Genomic DNA, 25,777 nt, shown 5'->3' with positions numbered 1-25,777 from the left:
CGTTATAGACCACACACTGGCATGGAGGATTTGGAGTTGGGCATATTGGGCCTGTAGGGTATAGGCCTATGTATATTTACGAATACTCTCATTTCAATAAAGGACGGTTATTGAAATGAGTGTGTGGGCACGTGCAAACTGACAATAATGATCTTCAATAGCCAATACGCCACGTTTCATGTTTGTCATAGGCCTATTGAGTCCCAAATTAGTAGAGTTGGAAAATGGTCAGAAATGTGTACAATACAGCCAATTAGGTATTCCTGTTACAAATCTGCTGTTACTATATGGCACTTTGTTGCACTTTCTTTTTATTGGACGCAGTTCTTGGATAATTTCCCCCCTCAATCAAATATCCAGCAGAGGGCACTCTCAACCTTTCATGTAAGTGATACCCAAACATACCATGGCGTTATCAAAGAGGCACACTCATAGAGATAGATAGAGGACTCATCTTCATATCTGTGCCATCATAGCGTCTGCGACAGCAGCGCCATTGAGGCTACAACCCATAGGAATTCCCACCCAGTTGACTACTTTGACTAGGCCTAATTTAAAATGGCAGAAGCATGGTGGAAGCCCTCAAGACATATTCACCCAATTGGAGAGCTAGTCTGTAAAAGTACAATAGATAATGCTTTATTGTTATTATAAGAGCAACTAATTTCACATACTATTTAAAGGAAAGGTTCACCCATTTTGAATGTTATTTCGTTTTGGTGCATCTCTGAGTGATGTTCTATCGATTTCCCGGGTCATTTCATGTTTTCATGTGTATCTAAGTTATTGGCGTTCAAGCAGGCAGAAATCTGTCAGGTGTGACATAGCACTTTAATGAAGTCGCTCTCATTACACTGGAAGTTAATAAAACTTGCACAAGACAGTTTATAGAATAGTCAATTTAAAGATATTTAGGCAATTTATTAATTACTACATTTAGCTAACATTATATCCTAGACACCCACCTGAGTGACCCATACCCCAAAGAGAAGTCCCCATCTATTTTATGGACCTGCTGTGAGTTGCCTATATGCAACCTAAACAGAACAATAGCAGCACCGCCCCCTCAAGATTCTGAGCCTGCCTGGCAGGGTTGGTCCTACAAAGCCAGAGCCCCCTGATGGGAGAGCATAATACACAAGGAAATTCTCAAAGCTGCTAATGAGAACCTTGATGACCTTGTACCTAGCCACTAGCCGGTGGGGATTCCGGTGGGGTACCCCCACCCAGGTAGTGGCAGTGCTGGCAACACTGGCTGCAGTAACCCATGGGGAGGGGGTCACACTTGGACAATCAAAGAGGGGGCTTATTATTGTGGCCCAAGTGGCACAAAATAATCAAAGGTCTGACTGTATGGAGATGCTTGGGAAAAACGGGGTACCAGAGTGTTTGTGTCTCAGGTGAAGAGGGTGGATCTGATCTCCATCACCTAGGACTTGACATAGATTAAATAGATAAATCAGATCTCACATTGTTGTCCATTTTTGCTCAATCTTGCATGCTTTCTCAAACAGCTGTAACTGTATATGCATTCGTAAATCAGGTCCTTTCTAGAGTTGGGCTCTGGGATGTAACAACCGTTGAGCATCTGATCTTATGGTTGATTGTGGAGGAAAGGGGTTGAGTGTGTTAGAGTATGTATGTTTATCCCACATCTGTTGTAAGGGGGTAAGGATGTTAAGGAGAATATAGGATGAACCACAATAATTGTTTGCTAAAATAATAATTGCTTGTCAAAAATGTAATGTAATACAATGGCAATCCGGGTTATAGGTTAAAATCCTACGCATGAACTGCCAACATTATTATGCATATTAATCATTAATGAAGGAAAATAAGATACGCAAGATATTTGAATGGATATATATTTTTTAATAGATATATATATATATATTGAGGTGAGAGCATTGGAAATGCTTTTGGCGGTTGACCTGCTTCTGTTTTGTGGGTGGCACTGTGTGCTGTTTTCGATGGATGGGTCCTGGCCTCTCGGGGGCCTAGGGATTGGGGGTAATAATACTTTTAACAAAAATGTTTATTTTCAATTTATGATCTGTAGAAACAATGAGAATAGAAAGGTTCAGAACTTTTGTAAAACATCACAGTACAGTTGAAAAATATATGGCAAATAGAAATCCAATATGGATGGTGTTAAGAGATAGATGGGAGGTGTTGAATGGAGCTGAAGGATGGGACTAATAACAACAACTAATAACAACAAGATAACTAATGTAAAGCATACTGTGTCCATAATAAGTATATAGGTTATAGGTTAAGAGCTTTTGTGAAAGAGCACAGTTAGAAAAATATGGCATTTAGAAGCAAACCAGATGGACATCATGAAAATGATCGGAGGAAGTTCAGGAGTAAAAACAAACAAAATATATTTATTGTAGAATTTGACTGTGTCCATGAAATGTATATAGTATGTATGGGCTGGAAGTAGAGGCCTAAGCGTTGTTGTTCACTAGCTTACTCCAATTGGCGTAGGGGTGGTGGGGTTGGAAAGTAATGAAGGGAAATACACTTCTCAAAAAAAATAAAGGGAACACTTAAACAACACAATGTAACTCCAATCAATCACACTTCTGTGAAATCAAACTGTCCACTTAGGAAGCAACACTGATTGACAATACATTTCACATGCTGTTGTGCAAATGGAATAGACAACAGGGGGAAATTATAGGCAATTAGCAAGACACCCCCAATAAAGGACTGGTTTTGCAGGTGGTGACCACAGACCACTTCTCAGTTCCTATGCTTCCTGGCTGATGTTTTGGACACTTTTGAATGCAGGCGGTGCTTTCACTCTAGTGGTAGCATGAGACGGAGTCTACAACCCACTCAAGTGGCTCAGGTAGTGCAGCTCATCCAGGATGGCACATCAATGCGAGCTGTGGCAAGAAGGTTTGCTGTGTCTGTCAGCGTAGTGTCCAGAGCATGGAGGCGCTACCAGGAGACAGGCCAGTACATCAGGAGACGTGGAGGAGGCCGTAGGAGGGCAACAACCCAGCAGCAGGACCGCTACCTCCGCCATTGTGCAAGGAGGAGCAGGAGGAGCACTGCCAGAGCCCTGCAAAATGACCTCCAGCAGGCCACAAATGTGCATGTGTCTGCTCAGACGGTCAGAAACAGACTCCATGAGGGTGGTATGAGGGCCCGACGTCCACAGGTGGGGGTTGTGCTTACAGCCCAACACTGTGCAGGACGTTTGGCATTTGCCAGAGAACACCAAGATTGGCAAATTCGCCACTGGCGCCCTGTGCTCTTCACAGATGAAAGCAGGTTCACACTGAGCACGTGACAGACGTGACAGAGTCTGGAGACGCCGTGGAGAACGTTCTGCTGCCTGCAACATCCTCCAGCATGACCGGTTTGGCGGTGGGTCAGTCATGGTGTGGGGTGGCATTTCTTTGGGGGGCCACACAGCCCTCCATGTGCTCGCCAGAGGTAGCCTGACTGCCATTAGGTACCGAGATGAGATCATCAGACCCCTTATGAGACCATATGCTGGTGCGGTTGGCCCTGGGTTCCTCCTAATGCAAGACAATGCTAGACCTCATGTGGCTGGAGTGTGTCAGCAGTTCCTGCAAGAGGAAGGCATTGATGCTATGGACTGGCCCGCCCGTTCCCCAGACCTGAATCCAATTGAGCACATCTGGGACATCATGTCTCGCTCCATCCACCAACGCCACGTTGCACCACAGACTGTCCAGGTCTGGGAGGAGATCCCTCAGGAGACCATCCGCCACCTCATCAGGAGCATGCCCAGGCATTGTAGGGAGGTCATACAGGCACGTGGAGGCCACACACACTACTGAGCCTCATTTTGACTTGTTTTAAGGACATTACATCAAAGTTGGATCAGCCTGTAGTGTGGTTTTCCACTTTAATTTTGAGGGTGACTCCAAATCCAGACCTCCATGGGTTGATAAATTTGATTTCCATTGATAATTTTTGTGTGATTTTGTTGTCAGCACATTCAACTATGTAAAGAAAAAAGTATTTAATAAGATTATTTCATTCATTCAGATCTAGGATGTGTTGTTTAAGTGTTCCCTTTATTTTTTTGAGCAGTGTATATACAGTGGGGGAAAAAAGTATTTAGTCAGCCACCAATTGTGCAAGTTCTCCCACTTAAAAAGATGAGAGAGGCCTGTAATTTTCATCATAGGTACACGTCAACTATGACAGACAAAATGAGAAAAAAAAATCCACAAAATCACATTGTAGGATTTTTAATGAATTTATTTGCAAATTATGGTGGAAAATAAGTATTTGGTCAATGACAAAAGTTTGTCAATACTTTGTTATATACCCTTTGTTGGCAATGACACAGGTCAAACGATTTCTGTAAGTCTTCACAAGGTCTTCACACACTGTTGCTGGTATTTTGGCCCATTCCTCCATGCAGATCTTCTCTAGAGCAGTGATGTTTTGGGGCTGTCGCTGGGCAACATGGACTTTCAACTCCCTCCAAATATTTTCTATGGAGTTGAGATCTGGAGACTGGCTAGGCCACTCCAGGACCTTGAAATGCTTCTTACGAAGCCACTCCTTCGATGCCCGGACGGTGTGTTTGGGATCATTGTCATACTGAAAGACCCAGCCACGTTTCATCTTCAATGCCCTTGCTGATGGAAGGAGGTTTTCACTAAAAAATCTCACGATACATGGCCCCATTCATTCTTTCCTTTACACGGATCAGTCGTCCTGGTCCCTTTGCAGAAAAACAGCCCCAAAGCATGATGTTTCCACCCCCATGCTTCACAGTAGGTATGGTGTTCTTTGGATGCAACTCAGCATTCTTTGTCCTCCAAACACGACGAGTTGAGTTTTTACCAAAAAGTTATATTTTGGTTTCATCTGACCATATGACATTCTCCCAATCCTCTTCTGGATCATCCAAATGCACTCTAGCAAACTTCAGACGGGCCTGGACATGTACTGGCTTAAGCAGGGGGACACGTCTGGCACTGCAGGATTTGAGTCCCTGGCGGCGTAGTGTGTTACTGATGGTAGGCTTTGTTACTTTGGTCCCAGCTCTCTGCAGGTCATTCACTAGGTCCCCCCGTGTGGTTTTGGGATTTTTGCTCACCATTCTTGTGATCATTTTGACCCCACGGGGTGAGATCTTGCGTGGAGCCCCAGATCGAGGGACATTATCAGTGGTCTTGTATGTCTTCCATTTCCTAATAATTGCTCCCATAGTTGATTTCTTCAAACCAAGCTGCTTACCTATTGTAGATTCAGTCTTCCCAGCCTGGTGCAGGTCTACAATTTTGTTTCTGGTGTCCTTTGACAGCTCTTTGGTCTTGGCCATAGTGGAGTTTGGAGTGTGACTGTTTGAGGTTGTGGACAGGTGTCTTTTATACTGATAACAAGTTCAAACAGGTGCCATTAATACAGGTAACGAGTGGAGGACAGAGGAGCCTCTTAAAGAAGAAGTTACAGGTCTGTGAGAGCCAGAAATCTTGCTTGTTTGTAGGTGACCAAATACTTATTTTCCACCATAATTTGCAAATAAATTCATTAAAAATCCTACAATGTGATTTTCTGGAATTGTTTTTCTCATTTTGTCTGTCATAGTTGAGGATAAATACAGGTGAATATATTGATAAAAGTCACCTTGTCCTAGAGAGATTTACACAGTTATCAAAACGTCACGCCAGAGTAAGCTTACGCGAAACACAGCCCTTATTTTAAATTGGAACCATTTCCTTGTTTGACCACTAGGTTTTTTTCACTGCAGTGGATGCATCTTGGAAAGATGGCTGATGTGTGGCCAAAGCTGTATCTTATTACCTGGCCAGTAGGCTCGGCCTGTAGGAAGTCATCTTTAAGACACTGAAATCTCAGCCATCTCTCACACAACACTCACTGATAATGAATTGCCTTCTTCAAATAAGAAATGTTTTTAAAAATGTCACAGTGCTGTCATCTTACATCTTAAAGATATCTTACATCCTAAAAAGACGTTGTTTGAGTCCTGATTGTTTCAAATGTTTTATGAAAATATGGAAAATAGCCTATACAAATATCTGTGTCCAAACTATATGATCTAAGACTGACGCAAGATATCAAATAAGGTTGTTATGTTGCAGTCAACTTCAGGGAAAGTTCCCAAGATTTCCCCATTTAATTTAGAACGCATCCCGTTAAAGTTACGTAAATGGCCTTGTGTAGTTATTTGGCCAGTTACAGCAGGGAAATCAATCATGCTATCCTGCTATATGACAATGAAGAGTAATGTCTGGCCACAACATATTGGTCTCAGGCACATTCATTTGGGACTTTTTAATGTCAAGGTGTATGCTAAGGTGGAGTAAAAATATAATTCATTGTGAAGTGCATAATTTTATGAAATGCCCTTGAAACAATTTGAAATAGGCTGTTAACTTTATTTTATACTTGACGTGACAAATCCATTCTACAAGAGAATCCAAATGTAGCCGACAATATATATCACAAGACATTGTCAGTGTGTCAATATTGGATGGACATTATGCCTCGGATGACAGCTTGACAGCTGAACTCCCGTTTAGCGGTACTTCTCCGCCAGGGCCAGAGCCAGTTGCTGCAGGAACTTGTCCACGGACAGATGGATCTCGGGGGTGAATTCCGCAGGGAAGTAGGCGGCAACGACCACAATCAGGTTGTGAGCCAGGATCTGCAAATGAAAAGGGAAATAGATTATTTCACATTCACACAGGTAAAATCTCCGATTTTGTGTGTGTTCTTTCCAGTCTTATTCTCTTACCTTGAAGTTGGTGGGGTCCACCCTCAGCTTGGTGGCGTGCAGTTCACTGAGCTTGGACAAGAAATCAACGAGATTGTCCATGTTGCCAACACATTCATCGATCTGATTCATGATGGTGATGCCGTGCTTCTTCACTGGAGCGGAATAGGGGGCCACGGAAGCCCAGTGGGAGAAGTAGGCCTTGGTCTGGGGGTAGACAACCACCATCCTGTCGTGGACATTAGAAATCAGGTGAGCCAAAATGAATCTTCAATAATCATTCACACGGTCGGGGCTCCCGCCCTTTCTTCGCCGGCATACACTCTTAGAAAAAAGGGTTCCAAAAGGGTTCTACCTGGAACCAAAAGGGTTCTCTACCTCGAACCAAAAATGGTTATTCAATGCGTTATCCTATAGGGACAGCTGAACAACCCTTTTAGGTTCTAGAGTAGGCTAAGCATTTATAGCTTTCAAATTGACTGAGGAATTCTGTGTTAATAATTTGAACAGCCTACATGTCCCTAGTCTATAATGTATCATACATCGTTATGTAATTACCTGGAAAGAGCCTGTTCTCCAATCTCATCGGATTTAGGGAGGATCTTGCCCCAGATGGCCTTCACGTTGGCTTTGTCATTGGCTGAGAGACTCATAGCTGCGTCTTGTCCGTTTATCCACCTACAGTGAGGGAAAAAAGTATTTGATCCCCTGCTGATTTTGTACGTTTAACCACTGACAAAGAAATGATCAGTCTATAATTTTAATGGTAGGTTTATTTGAACAGTGAGAGACAGAATAACAACAAAAATTTCCAGAAAAACGCATGTCAAAAATGTTATACATTGATTTGCATTTTAATGAGGGAAATAAGTATTTGACCCCCTCTCAATCAGAAAGATTTCTGGATCCCAGGTGTCTTTTATACAGGTAACGAGCTGAGATTAGGAGCACACTCTTAAAGGGAGTGCTCCTAATCTCAGCCTGTTACCTGTAAAAAAGACACCTGTCCACAGAAGCAATCAATCAATCAGATTTCAAACTCTCCACCATGGCCAAGACCAAAGAGCTCTCCAAGGATGTCAGGAACAAGATTGTAGACCTACACAAGGCTGGAATGGGCTACAAGACCATCGCCAAGCAGTTGGTGCGATTATTCGCAAATGGAAGAAACACAAAATAACTGTCAATCTCCCTCGGCCTGGGGCTCCATGCAAGATCTCACCTCGTGGAGTTGCAATGATCATGAGAACGGTGAGGAATCAGCCCAGAACTACACGGGAGGATCTTGTCAATGATCTCAAGGCATCTGAGACCATAGTCACCAAGAAGGGGACAGGACAATTTCACCGCATCAAAGGGACGATGGACGGGGCCATGTACCGTCAAATCTTGGGTGAGAACCTCCTTCCCTCAGCCAGGGCATTGAAAATGGGTCGTGGATGGGTATTCCAGCATGACAATGACCCAAAACACACGGCTAAGGCAACAAAGGAGTGGCTCAAGAAGAAGCACATTAAGGTCCTGGAGTGGCCTAGCCAGTCTCCACACGTTAATCCCATAGAAAATCTGTGGAGGGAGCTGAAGGTTCGAGTTGCCAAATGTCAGCCTTGAAACCTTAATGACTTGGAGAATATCTGCAAAGAGGAGTGGAACAAAATCCCTCCTGAGATGTGGGCAAACCTGGTGGCCAACTACAAGAAACGTCTGACCTGTGTGATTGCCAACAAGGGTTTTGCCACCATGTACAAAATCACGTTTTCATGCTATCACAAAACATTTAACAATATGTAGGCTACATGCATTTTATTTCAGAGGAATTAAACAAAAAGCTTTAAAGTTTCATTGAATGAAATAGGCTAATATTCAAATTGAGTAGTGTCCAGTTAAAACGTATCATGCAATTCCCCTGATGAAGGCTAGCCTGTACAACAACGGCTTTTCCCCAACTGACATTTCGATTCATCATTAAAAAATACCAGAAATATGGAACTATCAAATGGGTGGGGCCCTCTGAATATGAAGATAACACACATTTTTAGTCATGCTCTTTCTTCAATAGTTTACACCCAATCTAGGTTTTTATTTTTTAAACAAGACCCTAAATAAACACTTACATTAATAATTAGCATTTTACAAAGATAATATTACAATTCAATGTAAATATTACAACGATAAATTAAAAGAGAATTTAGGGCTAAAGGAACCAAAATCCTTTATTGGTCTATACATTTTACTTTTTGAAATTATGTTCGATTGCATCATTAAGTATGCATGTGTTTATGAAGGCTAATCATTACCTGTTTATTCGATCCGTAATAATTTGAATTGGCAACGCCTAAATGCTGAGCGCAGTGCCATCGTAGGCCTGTGGGGAAAGATCAGCGTGGATGAGATCGGACCCCAGGCCCTGGCCAGGTACAGTATTGTAATATTGATTTAGATATCATTAAATATCCAAGATGGTGTAGTAGTGCAGTCCTGTTTTTGTCGTGTGTCTGTAAATAGCCTGTAAATACCCTGTTTTTGTTTTGTTTTTTTCGTACATATTTCCCTATCAGACTTTTCATCCTTCTACAAAATATACTTTCCTGCAACCTCTATTATTGACTTACCTTTTATCTAGAATCTCCAGTTGAAACTAGCTAGCCAGCTAACTAGCTACTTGCTATTAGCCACAGTTAGCGGTATTTCACCCAGAACATTGGATTTTTCTGCGGGAATAATTGAATCACTGGACATTAATCACCGGATCGCAACTAGCTAGCCGCAACCGAATGGATGTTGCTGTCTGGCTAATCACCACTGCCCCCGATGCAAGCACCAGTTAGCCTCGAGCTAGCCTAGAGCCAGGCTCATATCTACCTCTAGGTCTACCGGACGGGAGTAGCCAGCTAACTAGCTACTTGCTATCAGCTACCGTTAGCGGTTTTTCACCATTGTCCGTGGCCTGCACCACCCACCAGCCAGCTCTAGTCTGGACTATTATTCGGCCAGTCAGCACTTATCGACCCAGAACATATCAGTTTTTCTGCCGGAATCACTGAATCACTGGACCTTTAACTCAGGATTCATCGCTACCAGCTAGCTGCAACAAAATGGACGTTGTGGTCTGGCTAATCATCCTGAGCTAGGCCCATCTCCCAGCTATCTACCTCTCTGTCAACCGGACGGGACCACCTAGTGTTGACACGGAGCCCCGCCGATCCTACACGACTGGTCTGCCGACGAAATCGTCTGATGTGGTTACAACAGGCTTCCCGTTACGACGTCGACCACGAAGATTCCATCTGCTAGCCCCGGCCCGCTAGCACACGCTCGCCGTGGCCTCTTGCTCGCTAGTGCTTTAGCAACCCCCGAACTACCTCCGAACTATCCTACTGCTGTTCACCGGACCTTATGATAACTCAGCTATACAGCTGATGTCTGCTGGACTGTTCCTTTTTACGGTACCGCATCCTGTTTATGTTTAGCCCCAGCCCAAACTGTGTCGTCATTACCAGCTGTTGTCTTAGCTCTCTCAAATTACACCTGTGATTGCTTTATGCCTCTCTCCCATCTCAATATGGTTAGCTTATTGTTGTTTCGGTTATTTCTAATTGTACTATTTCACTGTAGATCCCCCAGCCCAGCTAAACCTGCCTTAGATAGCTCCTTTGTCCCACCCCCCATACATGCGGAGACCGACTCAATTGGTGCCTCCAGTGATGCTATCTCTTTCATTGTTACCCAACGCTTAGGTTTACCTCCACTTTACTCATATCCTTCCATATCGTTGTCTGTACATAATGCCTTGAATCTTTTCTACAACGCCCGGAAATCTGCCCCCTTTATTCTATGTACCCAACGCACTAGAAGACCAGTTCTTAAAGCCTTTAGCCGTATCCTTATTCTAGTCCTCCTCTGTTCCTCCGGTGATGTAGAGGCTAACCCAGGCCCTGCAGCCCTCAGTATCACTCCTTCTCCCCAGGCGCTATCATTTGCTGACATCTGTAATCGCAAAAGCCTTGGTTTCCTGCATGTAAATATCAGAAGTCTACTTCCTAAGTTTGAATTATTCACTGCGTTAGCACACTCCGCCAACCCTGATGTTCTAGCAGTGTCTGAATCCTGGCTTAGGAAGGCCACCAAAAATTCAGAAATTTCCATCCCCAACTATAACATTTTCCGTCTAGATAGAACTGCCAAAGGGGGTGGAGTTGCAATCTACTGTAGAGATAGCCTGCAGAGCTCTATCATACTATCCAGGTCTGTGCCCAAACAATTTGAGCTTCTACTTCTAAAAATCCACCTTTCCAGAAATAGCTGCTTGCTACAGACCCCCCTCAGCCCCCAGCTGTGCCCTGGACACCATATGTGAATTGATTGCCCCCCATTTATCCTCAGAGTTCGTACTGCTTGGTGACCTAAATTGGGATATGCTTAATAACCCGGCCATCCTACAATCCAAACTAGATGCCCTCAATCTCACGCAAATTATCAACGAACCTACCAGGTACAACCCTAAATCCGTAAACATGGGTACCCTCATAGATATCATCCTGACTAATTTACCCTCTAAATACACCTCTGCTGTCTTCAACCAGGATCTCAGCGATCACTGCCTTATTGCCTGCGTCCGTAACGGGTTCGCGGTCAAACGACCACCCCTCATCACTGTCAAACGCTCCCTAAAACACTTTAGCGAGCAGGCCTTCCTAATTGACCTGGCCCAGGTATCCTGGATGGATATAGATCTCATTCCGTCAGTAGAGGATGCCTGGTTGTTCTTTAAAAGTAATTTCCTCTCAATCTTAAATAAACATGCCCCATTCAAAAAATACAGAACTAAGAACAGATATAGCCCCTGGTTCTCCTCAGACTTGACTGCCCTTGACCAGCACAAAAACATCCTGTGGCGTACTGCATTAGCATCAAATAGCCCCCGCGATATGCAACTTTTCAGGGAAGTTAGGAACCAATATACACAAGCAGTCAGGAAAGCAAAGGCTAACTTTTTCAAACAGAAATTTGCATCCTGTAGCACTAACTCCAAAAAGTTTTGGGACACTGTAAAGTCCATGGAGAATGAGAGCACTTCCTCCCAGCTGCCCACTGCACTGAGGCTAGGAAACACTATCACCACCGATAAGTCTACAATAATCGAGAATTTCAACAAGCATTTTGCTACGGCTGGCCATGGTTTCGACCTGGCTACCACTACCCCGGCCACCAACTCTGCACCCTCCGCTGCAACATGCCCATGCCCCCCCGCTTCTCCTTCACACAAATTCAGACAGCTGGTGTTCTGAAAGAGCTGCAAAATCTGGACCCCTACAAATCAGCTGGGCTAGACAATCTGGACCCTTTCTTTCTAAAACTAGCAGCCGAAATTGTCGCAACCACTATTACTAGTCTGTTCAACCTCTCTTTCGTAACGTCTGAGATCCCCAGAGATTGGAAAGCTGCCACGGTCATCCCCCTCTTCAAAGGGGGTGACACTCTAGATCCAAACTGTTACAGACCTATATCCATCCTGCCCTGCCTTTCGAAAGTATTTGAAAGCCAAGTTAACAAACAGATCACCGACCATTTCGAATCCCACCGTACCTTCTCCGCTATGCAATCCGGTTTCCGAGCTGGTCATGAGTGCACTTCAGCCACGCTCAAGGTCCTAAACGATATTATAACCACGATCGATAATAGACAGTACTGTGCAGCCGTCTTCATCGACCTGGCCAAGGCTTTCGACTCTGTCAACCACCGCATTCTTATTGGCAGACTAAATAGCCTTGGTTTCTCAAATGACTGCCTCGCCTGGTTCACCAACTACTTCTCAGATAGAGTTCAGTGTGTCAAATCGGAGGGCCTGTTGTCTGGACCTATGGCAGTCTCTATGGGGGTGCCACAGGGTTCAATTCTTGGGCCGACTCTTTTCTCCGTGTATATCAATGATGTCGCTCTTGCTGCTGGTGACTCTCAGATCCACCTCTACGCAGACGACACCATTTTGTATACATCTGGCCCTTCATTGGACACTGTGTTAACAAACCTCCAAACGAGCTTCAATGCCATACAACACTCCTTCAGTAGCCTCCAACTGCTCTTAAACACTAGTAAAACGAAATGCATGCTCTTCAATCGAACGCTGCTGGCACCCGCCCACCCGACTAGAATCACCACTCTCGACGGGTCTGACCTAGAGTATGTGGACAACTACAAATACCTAGGTGTTTGGTTAGACTGTAAACTCTCCTTCCAGACTCACATTAAGAATCTCCAATCCAAAGTTAAATCTAGAATCGGCTTCCTATTTCGCAACAAAGCCTCCTTCACTCATGCTGCCAAACATGCCCTCGTAAAACTGACTATCCTACCGATCCTTGACTTCGGCGATGTCATTTACAAAATAGCCTCCAACACTCTACTCAGCAAATTGGATGTAGTCTATCACAGTGCCATCCGTTTTGTCTCCAAAGCCCCATACACTACCCACCACTGTGACCTGTACGCTCTTGTTGGCTGGTCCTCACTACATGTTCGTCGTCAAACCCACTGGCTCCAGGCCATCTATAAATCACTGCTAGGCAAATCCCCGCCTTATCTTAGCTCATTGGTCACCATAGCAGCACCCACCCGTAGTCTGCGCTCCAGCAGGTATATCTCACTGGTCATTCCCAAAGCCAACATGTAACGATCCCGGCAGTCTGAGTCGGGTCCTGTCTGTGGACTAGTTTTTCTGCTCGTGATCTCCAGTTTCCCGAGGGTTCTGGAACGCTCCGGGGAGCTCTCTTGATTTCCGCACCTGCATCCCATCAGCAATCTGCACACCTGGTCCTGATCATCACCCTTCTTAGGCTCTGGCCTAACATCCATTCCCTGCCGGATCGTTAGCCATGAACATCACTCGTCCGGAACCTTCATCCTACCTCTGCCTGGTGGTCGGCGGCTGCCGAGCCATGATTGGAACAACCACTGCACCCCCAACAACTAATCAACGCCGCCCGCTCTGTTCCCTGGATTATTCAGCATCACTCTTGAATTTGTAAATAAACACTCACCTTCGTTTCAACTTACCTTGTCCTGGTCTGCTTCTGGGTTCTGGCTTTGTAACTCGTGACACAACACCTCCTTTGGCCGCCATTCCTTCCAGTTCTCTGCTGCCAATGACTGGAACGAATTGCAAAAATCTCTGAAGCTGGAGACTCTTATCTCCCTCACTAACTTTAAGCATCAGTTGTCAGAGCACCTTACCGATCACTGCACCTGTACACAGCCCATCTGAAATTAGCCCACCCAACTACCTCATCCCTATATTGTTATTTATTTTGCTCTTTTGCTCACCAGTATCTGTATTTGCACATAATCTCTTGCACATCTAGCATTCCAGTGTTAATACTAATTGTAATTATTTTGTACTATAGCCTATTTATTGCCTTACCTCCATAACTTGCTACATTTGCACACACTGTATATATATTTTCTGTTGTATTTTTTGACTTTATGTTTTTTTTACCCCATATGTAACTCGGTGTTGTTGTTTTTATCGCACTGCTATGCTTTATCTTGGCCAGGTCGCAGTTGTAAATGAGAACTTGTTCTCAACTGGCTTACCTGGTTAAATAAAGGTGAAAAAAATAAATTAAATAAAAAACACGATAATAGGCTACCTAGGCTATATAGCACTATTTGCGCAATAGGATATCGCGGTGTTCACTTTTGGTGCGATACAGACCTTATTGATTGTGAAGTATAATTGTAATTGCAGCCTGTTTTATTTCTTTTTAGACTTCTGATCGTATCTCCATGGACTCAGAGGCACTTCAGCACCTTCGACAACCTGTCCACACCCGCTGCCATCATGGGTAACCCCGCCGTGGCCAAGCACGGAAAGACCGTGATGCACGGACTGGACAGAGCTGTGAAGAACCTGGATGACATCAAAAACACCTATACTGCACTGAGTGTGATGCACTCGGAGAAACTGCACGTGGATCCCGATAACTTCAGGGTGAGTATTAAACTTTAGCAACAAAAAATGCATTAAATAGCGTTATGAGCCAATGTAAAGCTTATGCCAATATTTCATTTTCCATGTGGTTATTTTACGGTCCCCTCTCCACAGCTCCTCGCCGACTGCATCACCGTGTGCGTGGCCGCCAAGCTCGGTCCCGCCGGTTTCAGTGCTGATACTCAGGAAGCCTTCCAGAAGTTCCTGGCTGTCGTTGTGTCCGCTCTCGGCAGACAGTACCACTAGAGCGTCACTCGTCAGTATCAATATGGAAGAGAGATTACACTCCAACTCCAGTCTGTTAGGCTGGAAGCTGTGCCATAGCTACACATATTGAAAATAATAAAAATCAATTTAAAAGCATTTATGTTTTTGAAGTGTTGTTTTTCGATGGAAAATGCTCTCCTGCAATTTTACTAATGGCACATGGTTTCTAGTTAGGCCTTCAGAGGGTTCAAATGAGTGATATATAGGCCTAGGGCTACATATCTTTAAGTTTGAAATCGAAATTATTTCCTAAAGCGTGGACAAATGATCACATAGGCCTAATGTTGCCTCATTTACAAAGTGAAATAGGCCTAACTATTTACATATTTAGATATTGATATTCTTTGTTTTTAGATATTTAGGTATTGGTTTCCTTACAAAAGAATTACTGCAATCCGCTGTCAAGAAATGCTTTTGCCGTTTTTGTACTAAAACCCCATGTAGCCTAAGTCAATCTTTTAAGCACATTTTTAAATGTCATACCCAAGAGCCCGAGAGACTATCCCACTAGTATGCCTACTAGGCTACATTTCAACACATTTTAAAAACAATACACCTTTGTACGAAATAGTAAAACCTTTTAATTTACAGACATTTAGGTTAAGAGATGCGCAAAGATACTTTATTACTACAAAATAAAATAAAATACAATTTTATCAAAAATAAACTACAAAATGCAGCGGTGCCGAAAGGGGTTTGAAAGAAAGTCGAGTCACGGAACTTTCAGAATGAGAGTGAGTGTGTTATATACATTATAACACAACGTGTTCGCTTTCAAAGTCGAGTTAACGTCCCCCTTTGGACCAAATTCACTGCATTGAAAATACAATATACCCTACCATTTGCAACAGAGTCTTGTTGCAAATTACATGGTCATTTTTACCACAATACAAATTACAAAATACTCAAAAGTTATTAAAATATTTAAAATTCATGTAGGCCTAAAATAAATATTTGTTCATCTTTGAATAGGTTTTCATTGTGCCTATGCTGTCTATTCATATAGCCCATTCAGTTTACCAACCCCTGTCGGGAACAACTCCACATTAATCAAATATTAAATGAGGTCAGCTAAATTCATGTTCCACGCATTAGATAGGCTATCCAAAGTTATGGAGAACAACATACTGAGCTAGTGCATGGTGGGCCTAAAGCACTATTTAATACTTACTCCTTCTTTTCTTCATTTAATGTATTAAATCTAGATGTGGTAGTGATCAAATTCAAATATGACTTTGTGATGGTGAACTGCGGTGGAATAAGGACACAAACAGAGGACATAACTTAATGAATTGCCTGTTTCTTTTATTGTGATAACAACAGAGCAGGAACTGAACTCCAATTTATCTGTATTTGTCAGCCAGGGCAGCGGACAAGGCTGCAAGGAATTTATCCACAGCAATGTGCACTTCGGGAGTGAAATCCGCAGGATGTTGTGGGACAGAATCTGAAAAGTATATATTTAAAGTTAATATTGAAGGATTAAGCCATAGCAACAGACTTAGAGTTGATGTCGAAAGTGATCAATATACAGACAATAGGTTATCTGGGAGCGAACCTTGAAGTTTCCAGGGTCAACGCGCAGCTTGAAAGCGTGCAAATCGCTGAGAGCACTCAGTCCTCCGACGAGGTTGTCCATCTTTCCGACAGCATTACCAATTGCACCCATGATGGTACTTCCATGCTTCTTGACTGGGGCAGAGCCGGGGCTCAGGTCAGCCCAGTGGGAGAAGTAGGTCTTAGTCTGGGGGTAAGCAGTCAGCATCCTGCAAAGGAAGGTACAGAATAGTTTGTACCATAGGCGTTTTTATTCGATTTTCAACTTCTAAGCATTACGCGTATCATATTTCATCCATCGTCTGTGTCTACAATGTAATCAAAGTAGTTGACTTATTGTATGTTAAAATGTTTCGTCCGGGTAGGCACATAGGCCGCTGTCAACAGGTTAAACACAACCATTCTCATAATTATTTTTTTGAAGAAGGCTTACCTTCCCAAAGCCTCAGCGCCGACGACATCTGCCTCTCCACTAATCTTGCCCCAGAAGGCCTTGACCAAAGATTTGTCCTTTGCTGTCAGACTCATTTAGCTCCTTTTTGATTTCCCTGTATTAAATGTACAATAAATGAACCTAACAAGATGACTGCCTATACAACTAGGTCCCTTTATATTATCGTAGAGCAGCAGACACGCCCAGCTACTATGGTACACTCCCCCTCCACTGTAACCATCTTGGTCAAAATCCAATAGTAAGAACTGTTATCTTGGCTTTCATGAAATATTACATTAGCGTTTTTATATCAGGTAATTCAATAAGATGTCAGAGGGCTATGCTTCTAATCATATCCATCATTAATTTTGTTCCTTTTTGTGGCCTACGTTTTCATCTTCTGGCTGTACTGTAACACAATGCATATACATGAATTGTAGGCCTACCAGATGCAACAATTTTACAATTTGTTTGATTGATAAAGATAATAACAATAATATTATCATTATTAATTTTTTTACGTTGCATAAAAATAATTGTTTCAGAGTATCCTAATCGAGCATATATTTCCAATAAGTAAATTCAAAAGATGCAGCTGCTTTTGCCAAAATAGCCAAATATTTATTGATAGTTAATTGGCTATTTGAAATGGCATAGGCCTAGAGTATGATGCAAATTTCGTTCTATCCTACGCAATGTTAAATAATTAAGGTAGGCTATATATTTGAATGTAGAGTTCTATAATACATATTACATTGGTAAATTCAATTGTAGAAATCAAATCCACCTTCAAAGACCTGCATTCAATTGGAAAATATTTATTCAAGGTGACGTATTTCACATTTGTATGTATCAATGATATGCCTATTCTGGTGTTCAATTGAAGTTGGATATGATTCCCAATTAAAAGGTTGATTGGACTTCGAATGACGATCGAAAGAAAAGTCAGAGAGGTCATGCGAGGACATGGGTACACACCTATCCGCAAATAATACTGGACTTTCCTGCTTATCACATTTAATGTCTTGAAATTAATAACTTAGAATGGGTGGGACCGGTCTGAATACCTCGATTTAAAAAAGGAAGGCATAATTTTGTCATAGATAAGAAACTGTGCCAAATTGTAGGCCGGAATTGGCTGGAATTATCAAATTGCATCTCTTTCTATTTTTTTCCCTTTGAATAGCCTTATACACAGCAATGAAGGAAATGTAATCTTCGGAAGAGTTTTGCCATAACCTTGCTTTTATTCTTGCATCAGTTGGATCAACTAAAACTGTTTAGCTGTGATCGTGCGAATTTTGAAACGTTGGTAATCTAGATAAAACTGTATATGCCTATTTACATATGATTTCAGATTGTAGGATCTAACCTACAGACTTGATAATGTAACAACTAATAAATTAACCTTTATTGTGTTTTTTAACAGATAAATGATTGGAATTTAGGTCATCAAATTCGAGAGCTGAAGCGCTCACTTGGCCAATACTTATCTTTGCCAGAGCCAATCACATGCGCCGCCTCCAGTGGGCGGAGAGCGCTCATAAATATAAGTTGCAGGCAAAGTGTCTCCCTACACAAGACATTAATTAATTTTATCTTGTTGCAAAACCGGAGATCAAACACTGACAACATGGTTGACTGGACAGATGCAGAGAAGAGCACCATCAGTGCTGTGTGGGGCAAAGTAGATATCAATGAGGTCGGACCACTGGCTCTGGGAAGGTGGGGCACGGCTTCAGCCTGATTCAAGTATATAATTTAATGTAGCTTATCATGAGTAATTATAACACTATTATACTTGTCATGTTATCTTATCATTACTACTAATATTGAGTTGATATTGTTAAGCTTGAATGGAGCATGTTAGAGTATTAATTAGGCATATAATTGAAATACATTTGAAAATAATCCACATATGTCTGTGTTCTTGCAATGACAGAGTTCTGATCGTCTACCCCTGGACTCAGCGTTATTTCGGCTCTTTCGGAGATCTGTCCACTCCTGCAGCAATCATGGGCAACCCCAAAGTTGCTGCTCACGGCAAGGTCGTGTGTGGAGCTCTGGATAAAGCTGTGAAGAACATGGGCAACATCTTGGCCACATACAAGTCACTGAGCGAGACCCATGCCAACAAACTCTTCGTCGACCCTGACAATTTCAGGGTATGCCTTCTGTCTTGAGAAATAGGTTTATATTTTAGGCTATACTGAGTTAGGCCTGCACGTATAACATTCAGAACAATACGTCTAATTCCAAAGGTAAAACAAAAACGGCAGTCTTATTTAACGTCTTCCTTCTTTGTTTTTTGTCCACAGGTGTTGGCTGACGTCCTCACAATTGTCATTGCCGCCAAGTTCGGAGCAGCTTTCACTCCTGAAATCCAGGCAACCTGGCAGAAGTTCATGAAAGTGGTTGTGGCAGGCATGGGCAGTCGGTATTTCTAAATGCATCCCAGACAAGTGATTATGTTCTGACATCCCTGCCTGAGTGAAAATAAAGACATCGAAACAAAATATTGTATTTGTATTTATACAAAGTGTTTTTTTAGAAGGGGGTGGGGGGTGTTTAGCAATTTTGGGGACAGTTCCACATCAAAATCCTTAAGATCAATACTTAGGCTATACCCTATTTAGATGAGGGAAGTGGAGCTAGGCCCCTATATGGCATGTAATCGAAGAAAGAAAAACAAGTGGGCGGCCAGTACGATGCAGAACACTTTAGTAAACTATTTACAGGTAACATTTACAAAGCATACATATAAGTCGCAGGGCCTCGTTTCCCAGAGCCTTCGTAGCCTTAAGATCATTGCCATGCGATACAGGTCTCTTTCTCTCACACACACACCGCATACCGTTTGGCGCCGCCAACTACAGCAGCGTTCGGGTACTACTGTAAAGAAATACAGTAAGTTAGAGTAATTTTTACAGGGGGCTTACAATTACAGATAATAACAGTATTTTTCAGCATTTTACCCATAATCCAGTGCAATCTACAGCATTAATTTTGTAAAACACATTTAAGGTATTTTACTGTGCATGCTACAGTGTTTTACTGTTGAAAATTACAGAAAAGTCTTACAGTGTAGAACCTTCTTGTCTTTAGTAGCCGAGTCGTTTCCCAGAGCCTTCGTAAGTAACGTGGCTCTTAAAAACACTCTTAAAAACCTTTGCACGTCTATGAGTGATCCAGACCACTCATAGAGCAACCAAAGTGCATGGTTAGATGTTTTTTTGCCCTTTCGCGTCACTTCATTTACGTAAGTTGTTTAGCCTATCTGTCTGACCGTGACCGCCTATAACGTCAGAACGAAGTTGACTACAAAAACAGATACAATTGAAGTATCTGCAATTGTTTCAAACAAGTGAGGGATAAAAGTATGCTTCAAATGAAAAACGAGGTGACTGTATTAAAATGTAGCCTACATACATGGGCATATAAAGGCTATTTCAATCATATTGAAATTAATTTCATGTTTACATTTACATTTACATTTTAGTCATTTAGCAGACGCTCTTATCCAGAGCGACTTACAGGAGCAATTAGGGTTAAGTGCCTTGCTCAAGGGCACATTTACGTCATTTAGCAGACGCTCTTATCCAGAGCGACTCACAAATTGGTGCATTCACCCTATAGCCAGTGGGATAACCACTTTACCATTTTTTTTTGGGGGGGTAGAAGGATTACTTTATCCTATCCCAGGTATTCCTTAAAGAGGTGGGGTTTCAAATGTCTCCGGAAGGTGGTGAGTGACTCCGCTGTCCTGGCGTCGTGAGGGAGCTTGTTCCACCATTGGGGTGCCAGAGCAGCGAACAGTTTTGACTGGGCTGAGCGGGAACTATGCTTCCGCAGAGGAAGGGAGCCAGCAGGCCAGAGGTGGATGAACGCAATGCCCTCGTTTGGGTGTAGGGACTGATCAGAGCCCGAAGGTACAGAGGTGCCGTTCCCCTCACTGCTCCATAGGCAAGCACCATGGTCTTGTAACGGATGCGAGCTTCAACTGGAAGCCAGTGGAGTGTGCGGAGGAGGGGGGTGACGTGAGAGAACTTGGGAAGGTTGAACACCAGACGGGCTGCGGCGTTCTGGATGAGTTGTAGGGGTTTAATGGCACAGGCAGGGAGGCCAGCCAACAGCGAGTTGCATTAATCCAGACGGGAGATGACAAGTGCCTGGATTAGGACCTGTGCCGCTTCCTGTGTAAGGCAGGGTCGTACTCTCCGAATGTTGTAGAGCATGAACCTGCAGGAGCGGGTCACCGCCTTGATGTTAGCGGAGAACGACAGGGTGTTGTCCAGGGTCACGCCAAGGCTCTTCGCACTCTGGGAGGAGGACACAACGGAGTTGTCAACCGTGATGGCGAGATCATGGAACGGGCAGTCCTTCCCCGGGAGGAAGAGCAGCTCCGTCTTGCCAGGGTTCAGCTTGAGGTGGTGATCCGTCATCCATACTGATATGTCTGCCAGACATGCAGAGATGCGATTCGCCACCTGGTTATCAGAAGGGGGAAAGGAGAAGATTAGTTGTGTATCGTCAGCGTAGCAATGATAGGAGAGGCCATGTGAGGATATGACAGAGCCAAGTGACTTGGTGTATAGGGAGAAAAGGAGAGGGCCTAGAACTGAGCCCTGGGGGACACCAGTGGTGAGAGCACGTGGTGCGGAGACAGCTTCTCGCCACGCCACTTGGTAGGAGCGACCGGTCAGGTAGGACGCAATCCAGGAGTGAGCCGCGCCGGAGATGCCCAGCTCGGAGAGGGTGGAGAGGAGGATCTGATGGTTCACAGTATCAAAGGCAGCAGACAGGTCTAGAAGGACAAGAGCAGAGGAGAGAGAGTTAGCTTTAGCAGTGCGGAGAGCCTCCGTGACACAGAGAAGAGCAGTCTCAGTTGAATGACCAGTCCTGAAACCTGACTGGTTTGGATCAAGAAGGTCATTCTGAGAGAGATAGCAAGAGAGTTGGCTAAAGACGGCACGCTCAATAGTTTTGGAAAGAAAAGAAAGAAGGGATACTGGTCTGTAGTTGTTGACATCAGTGGGATCGAGTGTTGGTTTTTTGAGAAGGGGGAGCAACTCTCGCTCTCTTGAAGACGGAAGGGACATGGCCAGCGGTCAAGGATGAGTTGATCAGCGAGGTGAGGTAGGGGAGAAGGTCACCGGAGATGGTCTGGAGAAGAGAGGAGGGGATGGGGTCAAGCGGGCAGGTTGTTGGGCGGCCTGCAGTCACAAGTCGCAGGATTTTATCTGGAGAGAGAGGGGAGAAAGAAGTCAAAGCATAGGGTAGGGCAGTGTGAGTAGGACCAGCAGTGTCATTAGACTTAACAAACGAGGATCGGATGTCGTCAACCTTCTTTTCAAAGTGGTTGACGAAGTCATCCACAGAGAGAGGAGGGGGGGGATTCAGGAGGGAGGAAAATGTGGCAAAGAGCTTCCTAGGGTTAGAGGCAGATGCTTGGAATTTAGAGTGGTAGAAAGTGGCCTTAGCAGCAGAAACAGATGAAGAAAATGTAGAGAGGAGGGAGTGAAAAGATGCCAGGTCGGCAGGGAGTTTAGTTTTCTTCCATTTCCGCTCCGCTGCCCGGAGCTCTGTTCTGTGAGCTCGCAATGAGTCATCAAGCCACGGAGCTGGAGGGGGAGGACCGAGCCGGCCGGGAGGATAGGGGACACAGAGAGTCAAAGGATGCAGAAAGGGAGGAGAGGAGGGTTGAGGAGGCAGAATCAGGAGATTGGAGGGAGAAGGATTGAGCAGAGGGAAGAGATGATAGGATGGAAGAGGAGAGAGTAGTGGGAGAGAGAGAGCGAAGGTTGCGGCGGCGCATTACCATCTGTGTAGGGGCAGAGTGAGTAGTGTTGGAGGAGAGCGAGAGAGAAAAGGAAACAAAGTAGTGGTCGGAGACATGGAGGGGAGTTGCAGTGAGATTAGTAGAAGAGCAGCATCTAGTAAAGATGAGGTCAAGCGTATTGCCTGCCTTGTGAGTAGGGGGGACGGTGAGAGGGTGAGGTCAAAAGAGGAGAGGAGTGGAAAGAAGGAGGCAGAGAGAAATGAGTCAAATGTGGACATAGGGAGGTTGAAATCCCCCAAAACTGTGAGGGGTGAGCCATCCTCAGGAAAGGAACTTATCAAGGCGTCAAGCTCATTGATGAACTCTCCAAGGGAACCTGGAGGGCGATAGATGACAAGGATATTAAGCTTAAATGGGCTAGTGACTGTGACAGCATGGAATTCAAATGAGGAGATAGACAGGTGGGTTAGGGGGAAAAATTGAGAATGTCCACTTGGGAGAGATGAGGATTCCTGTGCCACCACCCCTCTGACCAGATGCTCTCGGGGTATGCGAGAACACATGGTCAGACGAGGAGAGAGCAGTAGGAGTAGCAGTGTTTTCAGTGGTAATCCATGTTTCCGTCAGCGCCAGGAAGTCGAGGGACTGGAGGTTAGCATAGGCTGGGATGAAGTCAGCTTTGTTGGCAGCAGAACGGCAGTTCCAGAGGCTGCCTGAGACCTGGAACTCCAGGTGTGGGGTGCGTGCAGGGACCACCAGGTTAGAGAGGCAGCAGCCACGCGGTGTGAGGCGTTTGTGTAGCCTGTGCAGAGAGGAGAGAACAGGGATAGGCAGAGGCATAGTTGACAGGCTGTAGCAAATGGCTACAATAATGCAGAGGAGATCGGAATGAAATGAACTAAACATCTGGAAGAGGAGAGAGCAGGGCCTCCCTCACCAAAACTTCCACCTCAGAAACTATAATTGTTTCACTGAACCACCCGAACAAAAACTCTCCCAACTTCCACCTTTAGAAATCAGAATTGTTGTGAACCACAGCGGTTCAATGTTTAAAGGAGTAGACTCAACCCACTTTATTCAGCTAGCTAACTATGACACCATAGCTAACTAGCATGCTAGCATCCAATAACACACAGTTTAGCACCAACACTTGGTCACAACAAACCACCAATAGTGTGTTAACACACTAAGCAGATAATTCGTGTCCGTGTCTAGTTCCTTTCATAACGCAGCAATAATTAAACGTTGGCTAGCTTAGCACAAATATATTGTATTTAGCTGCCACAGTACAGCACACAATGGCTACTGTGTTGACTCTGTTCGAAAAACGGCAAGCTAGCTAGCTTCGTGCTACACCGAAGACAATGCCAACCTACAGTAACTACCCACAACAGCCCACGATGCCTAACTATGACACCATAGCTAACTAGCATGCTAGCATCCAATAACACACAGTTTAGCACCAATACTTGGTTACAACAGACTACCAATAGTGTGTTAACACACTAAACAGATCATTCGTGTCCGTGTCTAGTTCCTTTCATGACGCAGCAATAATTAAACGTTGGCTAGCTAGCATAAGTATATTGTATTTAGCTACTACAGTACAGTTAGCTGGTCGTGTTGGCTAGCTAGCAATGGCCACTGTGTTGACTTTGTTTGAAGAACGGCTAGCTAGCTAGCTTCGTGCTAGACCCGGCACCGCCGAAAAACAATGCTAACCTACAGTAACTACCCACAACAGCCCACGATGCCTAACTATGACGCCATAGCTAACTAGCATGCTAGCATCCAATAACACACAGTTTAGCACCAATACTTGGTTACAACAAACTACCAATAGTGTGTTAACACACTAAACAGATAATTCGAGTTATATTTTGCCACTAGGCTACGGTCTGTACTTTTTGCCTCAATGTGTTTCATGATGTGTGACAACATGTGCGCAATGATGTGCCCAATCTGTGATTTAGTGCATTATTATTGCATAAAGCATAATAAGCCGCCTCAATAGCCTATTTGCAGCCATAGTCAAAGTAGATTGCCTATACAGCCTAGGTTTATCTGTAGTCAAGTCTGTGATTTTGTCAAATAAGCAGGCAAATGCTATTAATTGAAAATCATAAATGAGCTCTTGATCATTGTCGATTGATAATTAATAATCCTGATCTTTACTAAAGCAACAATATGTTAATAACATTGTTGTTGGTTTTATAGGCCGCTACTACATACACTCTAAAAAGTAAAGGTTCCTGGAGGATCCTTTAGGGGTTCTTCAAACTGAAACTGTGGGGGAACCCCTATAAGTTCTTCGAAGAACTCTTCAGAAGTGTTCTTCTGTAGCTCTGTTGGTAGAGCATGGCGGTTGCAACGCCAGGGTTGTGGGTTCGATTCCCACGGGGGGCCAGTATGATAGGAGCTTCTGCTAAATGACTAAAAATGTAAAATATAATGATGTTAGAATGTTCTTCAAAGAACCACCCTTCAATGGATCATAAGATAACATTTTGGGGTTAATTTTTTAACTAACCCCCCTCCCCTATTATTATTATTAATAATACGCTTAACAATAACAAAAATGACACAATATTTTAGTTGTCAGTGTTTATTAAGATTCTAGTGGCAAAGCAGAATAAAAAAATTCAAATATAAGGTAAACTCCCAGCGGAGCCCCAGGTATAATGGGTATATCCTCTGACGTGTTGATGTTAATGTGTTGATGTTCTCCGTATCCATAGCCAATAATGATTTTGCAGTGCATGGAGATCGAACAGGTTTCCTGTTATATTCATCAGAGGTGTAGGGTGGGTGAAGTCTGTGAATACAAAAAATAGTAATTATACAGATGATTACCAAAACATGCACACGACAGTATTCATACCTTGGCTTTTGTGGTAAATGTGGATGAATAAAACTCTTTTGATAATGGTTTTCATACACATAGATTGTCCATAATGTAGAGGCCTATGGGATTTTCCTTGAAGAGGTAAGGGAGGAGGATTGTACACGTGATCT

General features: G+C 43.7%; 3 protein-coding genes and 1 pseudogene across 3 annotated transcripts in view; 2 read left to right on the top strand and 2 right to left on the bottom strand.

Annotated features, from left to right (window-relative positions):
* The window catches only part of LOC121550482 (hemoglobin subunit beta-like), a 47,272-nt gene extending 32,289 nt beyond the window's left edge, over positions 1-14,983 (top strand). Inside the window, exon 3 of the mRNA XM_045210789.1 lies at positions 14,841-14,983. Within this exon, the coding sequence (XP_045066724.1) occupies positions 14,841-14,972 (132 nt within the window). The 3' untranslated portion in view covers positions 14,973-14,983. The remainder of the gene's footprint in view (positions 1-14,840) is intronic.
* Positions 6,381-7,424, bottom strand: LOC121550831 (hemoglobin subunit alpha-4). The gene is made up of 3 exons (XM_041863199.2): positions 7,298-7,424; positions 6,761-6,968; positions 6,381-6,670 (listed from the first exon to the last, which is right to left on the bottom strand). The coding sequence occupies exons 1-3, from the start codon at positions 7,390-7,392 to the stop codon at positions 6,542-6,544; spliced, it is 432 nt and encodes a 143-aa protein (XP_041719133.2). The 5' UTR covers positions 7,393-7,424; the 3' UTR covers positions 6,381-6,541.
* A 1,294-nt stretch (positions 14,984-16,277) lies between the features above and the next one.
* LOC123482591 lies at positions 16,278-17,135 on the bottom strand (annotated as a pseudogene).
* Positions 17,136-18,557: 1,422 nt separating this feature from the next.
* LOC121566203 (hemoglobin subunit beta-1-like) lies at positions 18,558-19,499 on the top strand. The gene is made up of 3 exons (XM_045210790.1): positions 18,558-18,708; positions 18,926-19,148; positions 19,302-19,499. The coding sequence occupies exons 1-3, from the start codon at positions 18,617-18,619 to the stop codon at positions 19,428-19,430; spliced, it is 444 nt and encodes a 147-aa protein (XP_045066725.1). The 5' UTR covers positions 18,558-18,616; the 3' UTR covers positions 19,431-19,499.
* The last annotated feature ends 6,278 nt before the right edge of the window (positions 19,500-25,777 follow it).

The sequence above is a fragment of the Coregonus clupeaformis genome, chromosome 35 (assembly GCF_020615455.1).
Source record: "Coregonus clupeaformis isolate EN_2021a chromosome 35, ASM2061545v1, whole genome shotgun sequence".
Lineage (NCBI taxonomy): Eukaryota > Metazoa > Chordata > Actinopteri > Salmoniformes > Salmonidae > Coregonus > Coregonus clupeaformis.
The sequence above is the reverse complement of the archived record's forward strand: the minus strand, read 5'-3'. Positions and strand labels throughout refer to the sequence as shown.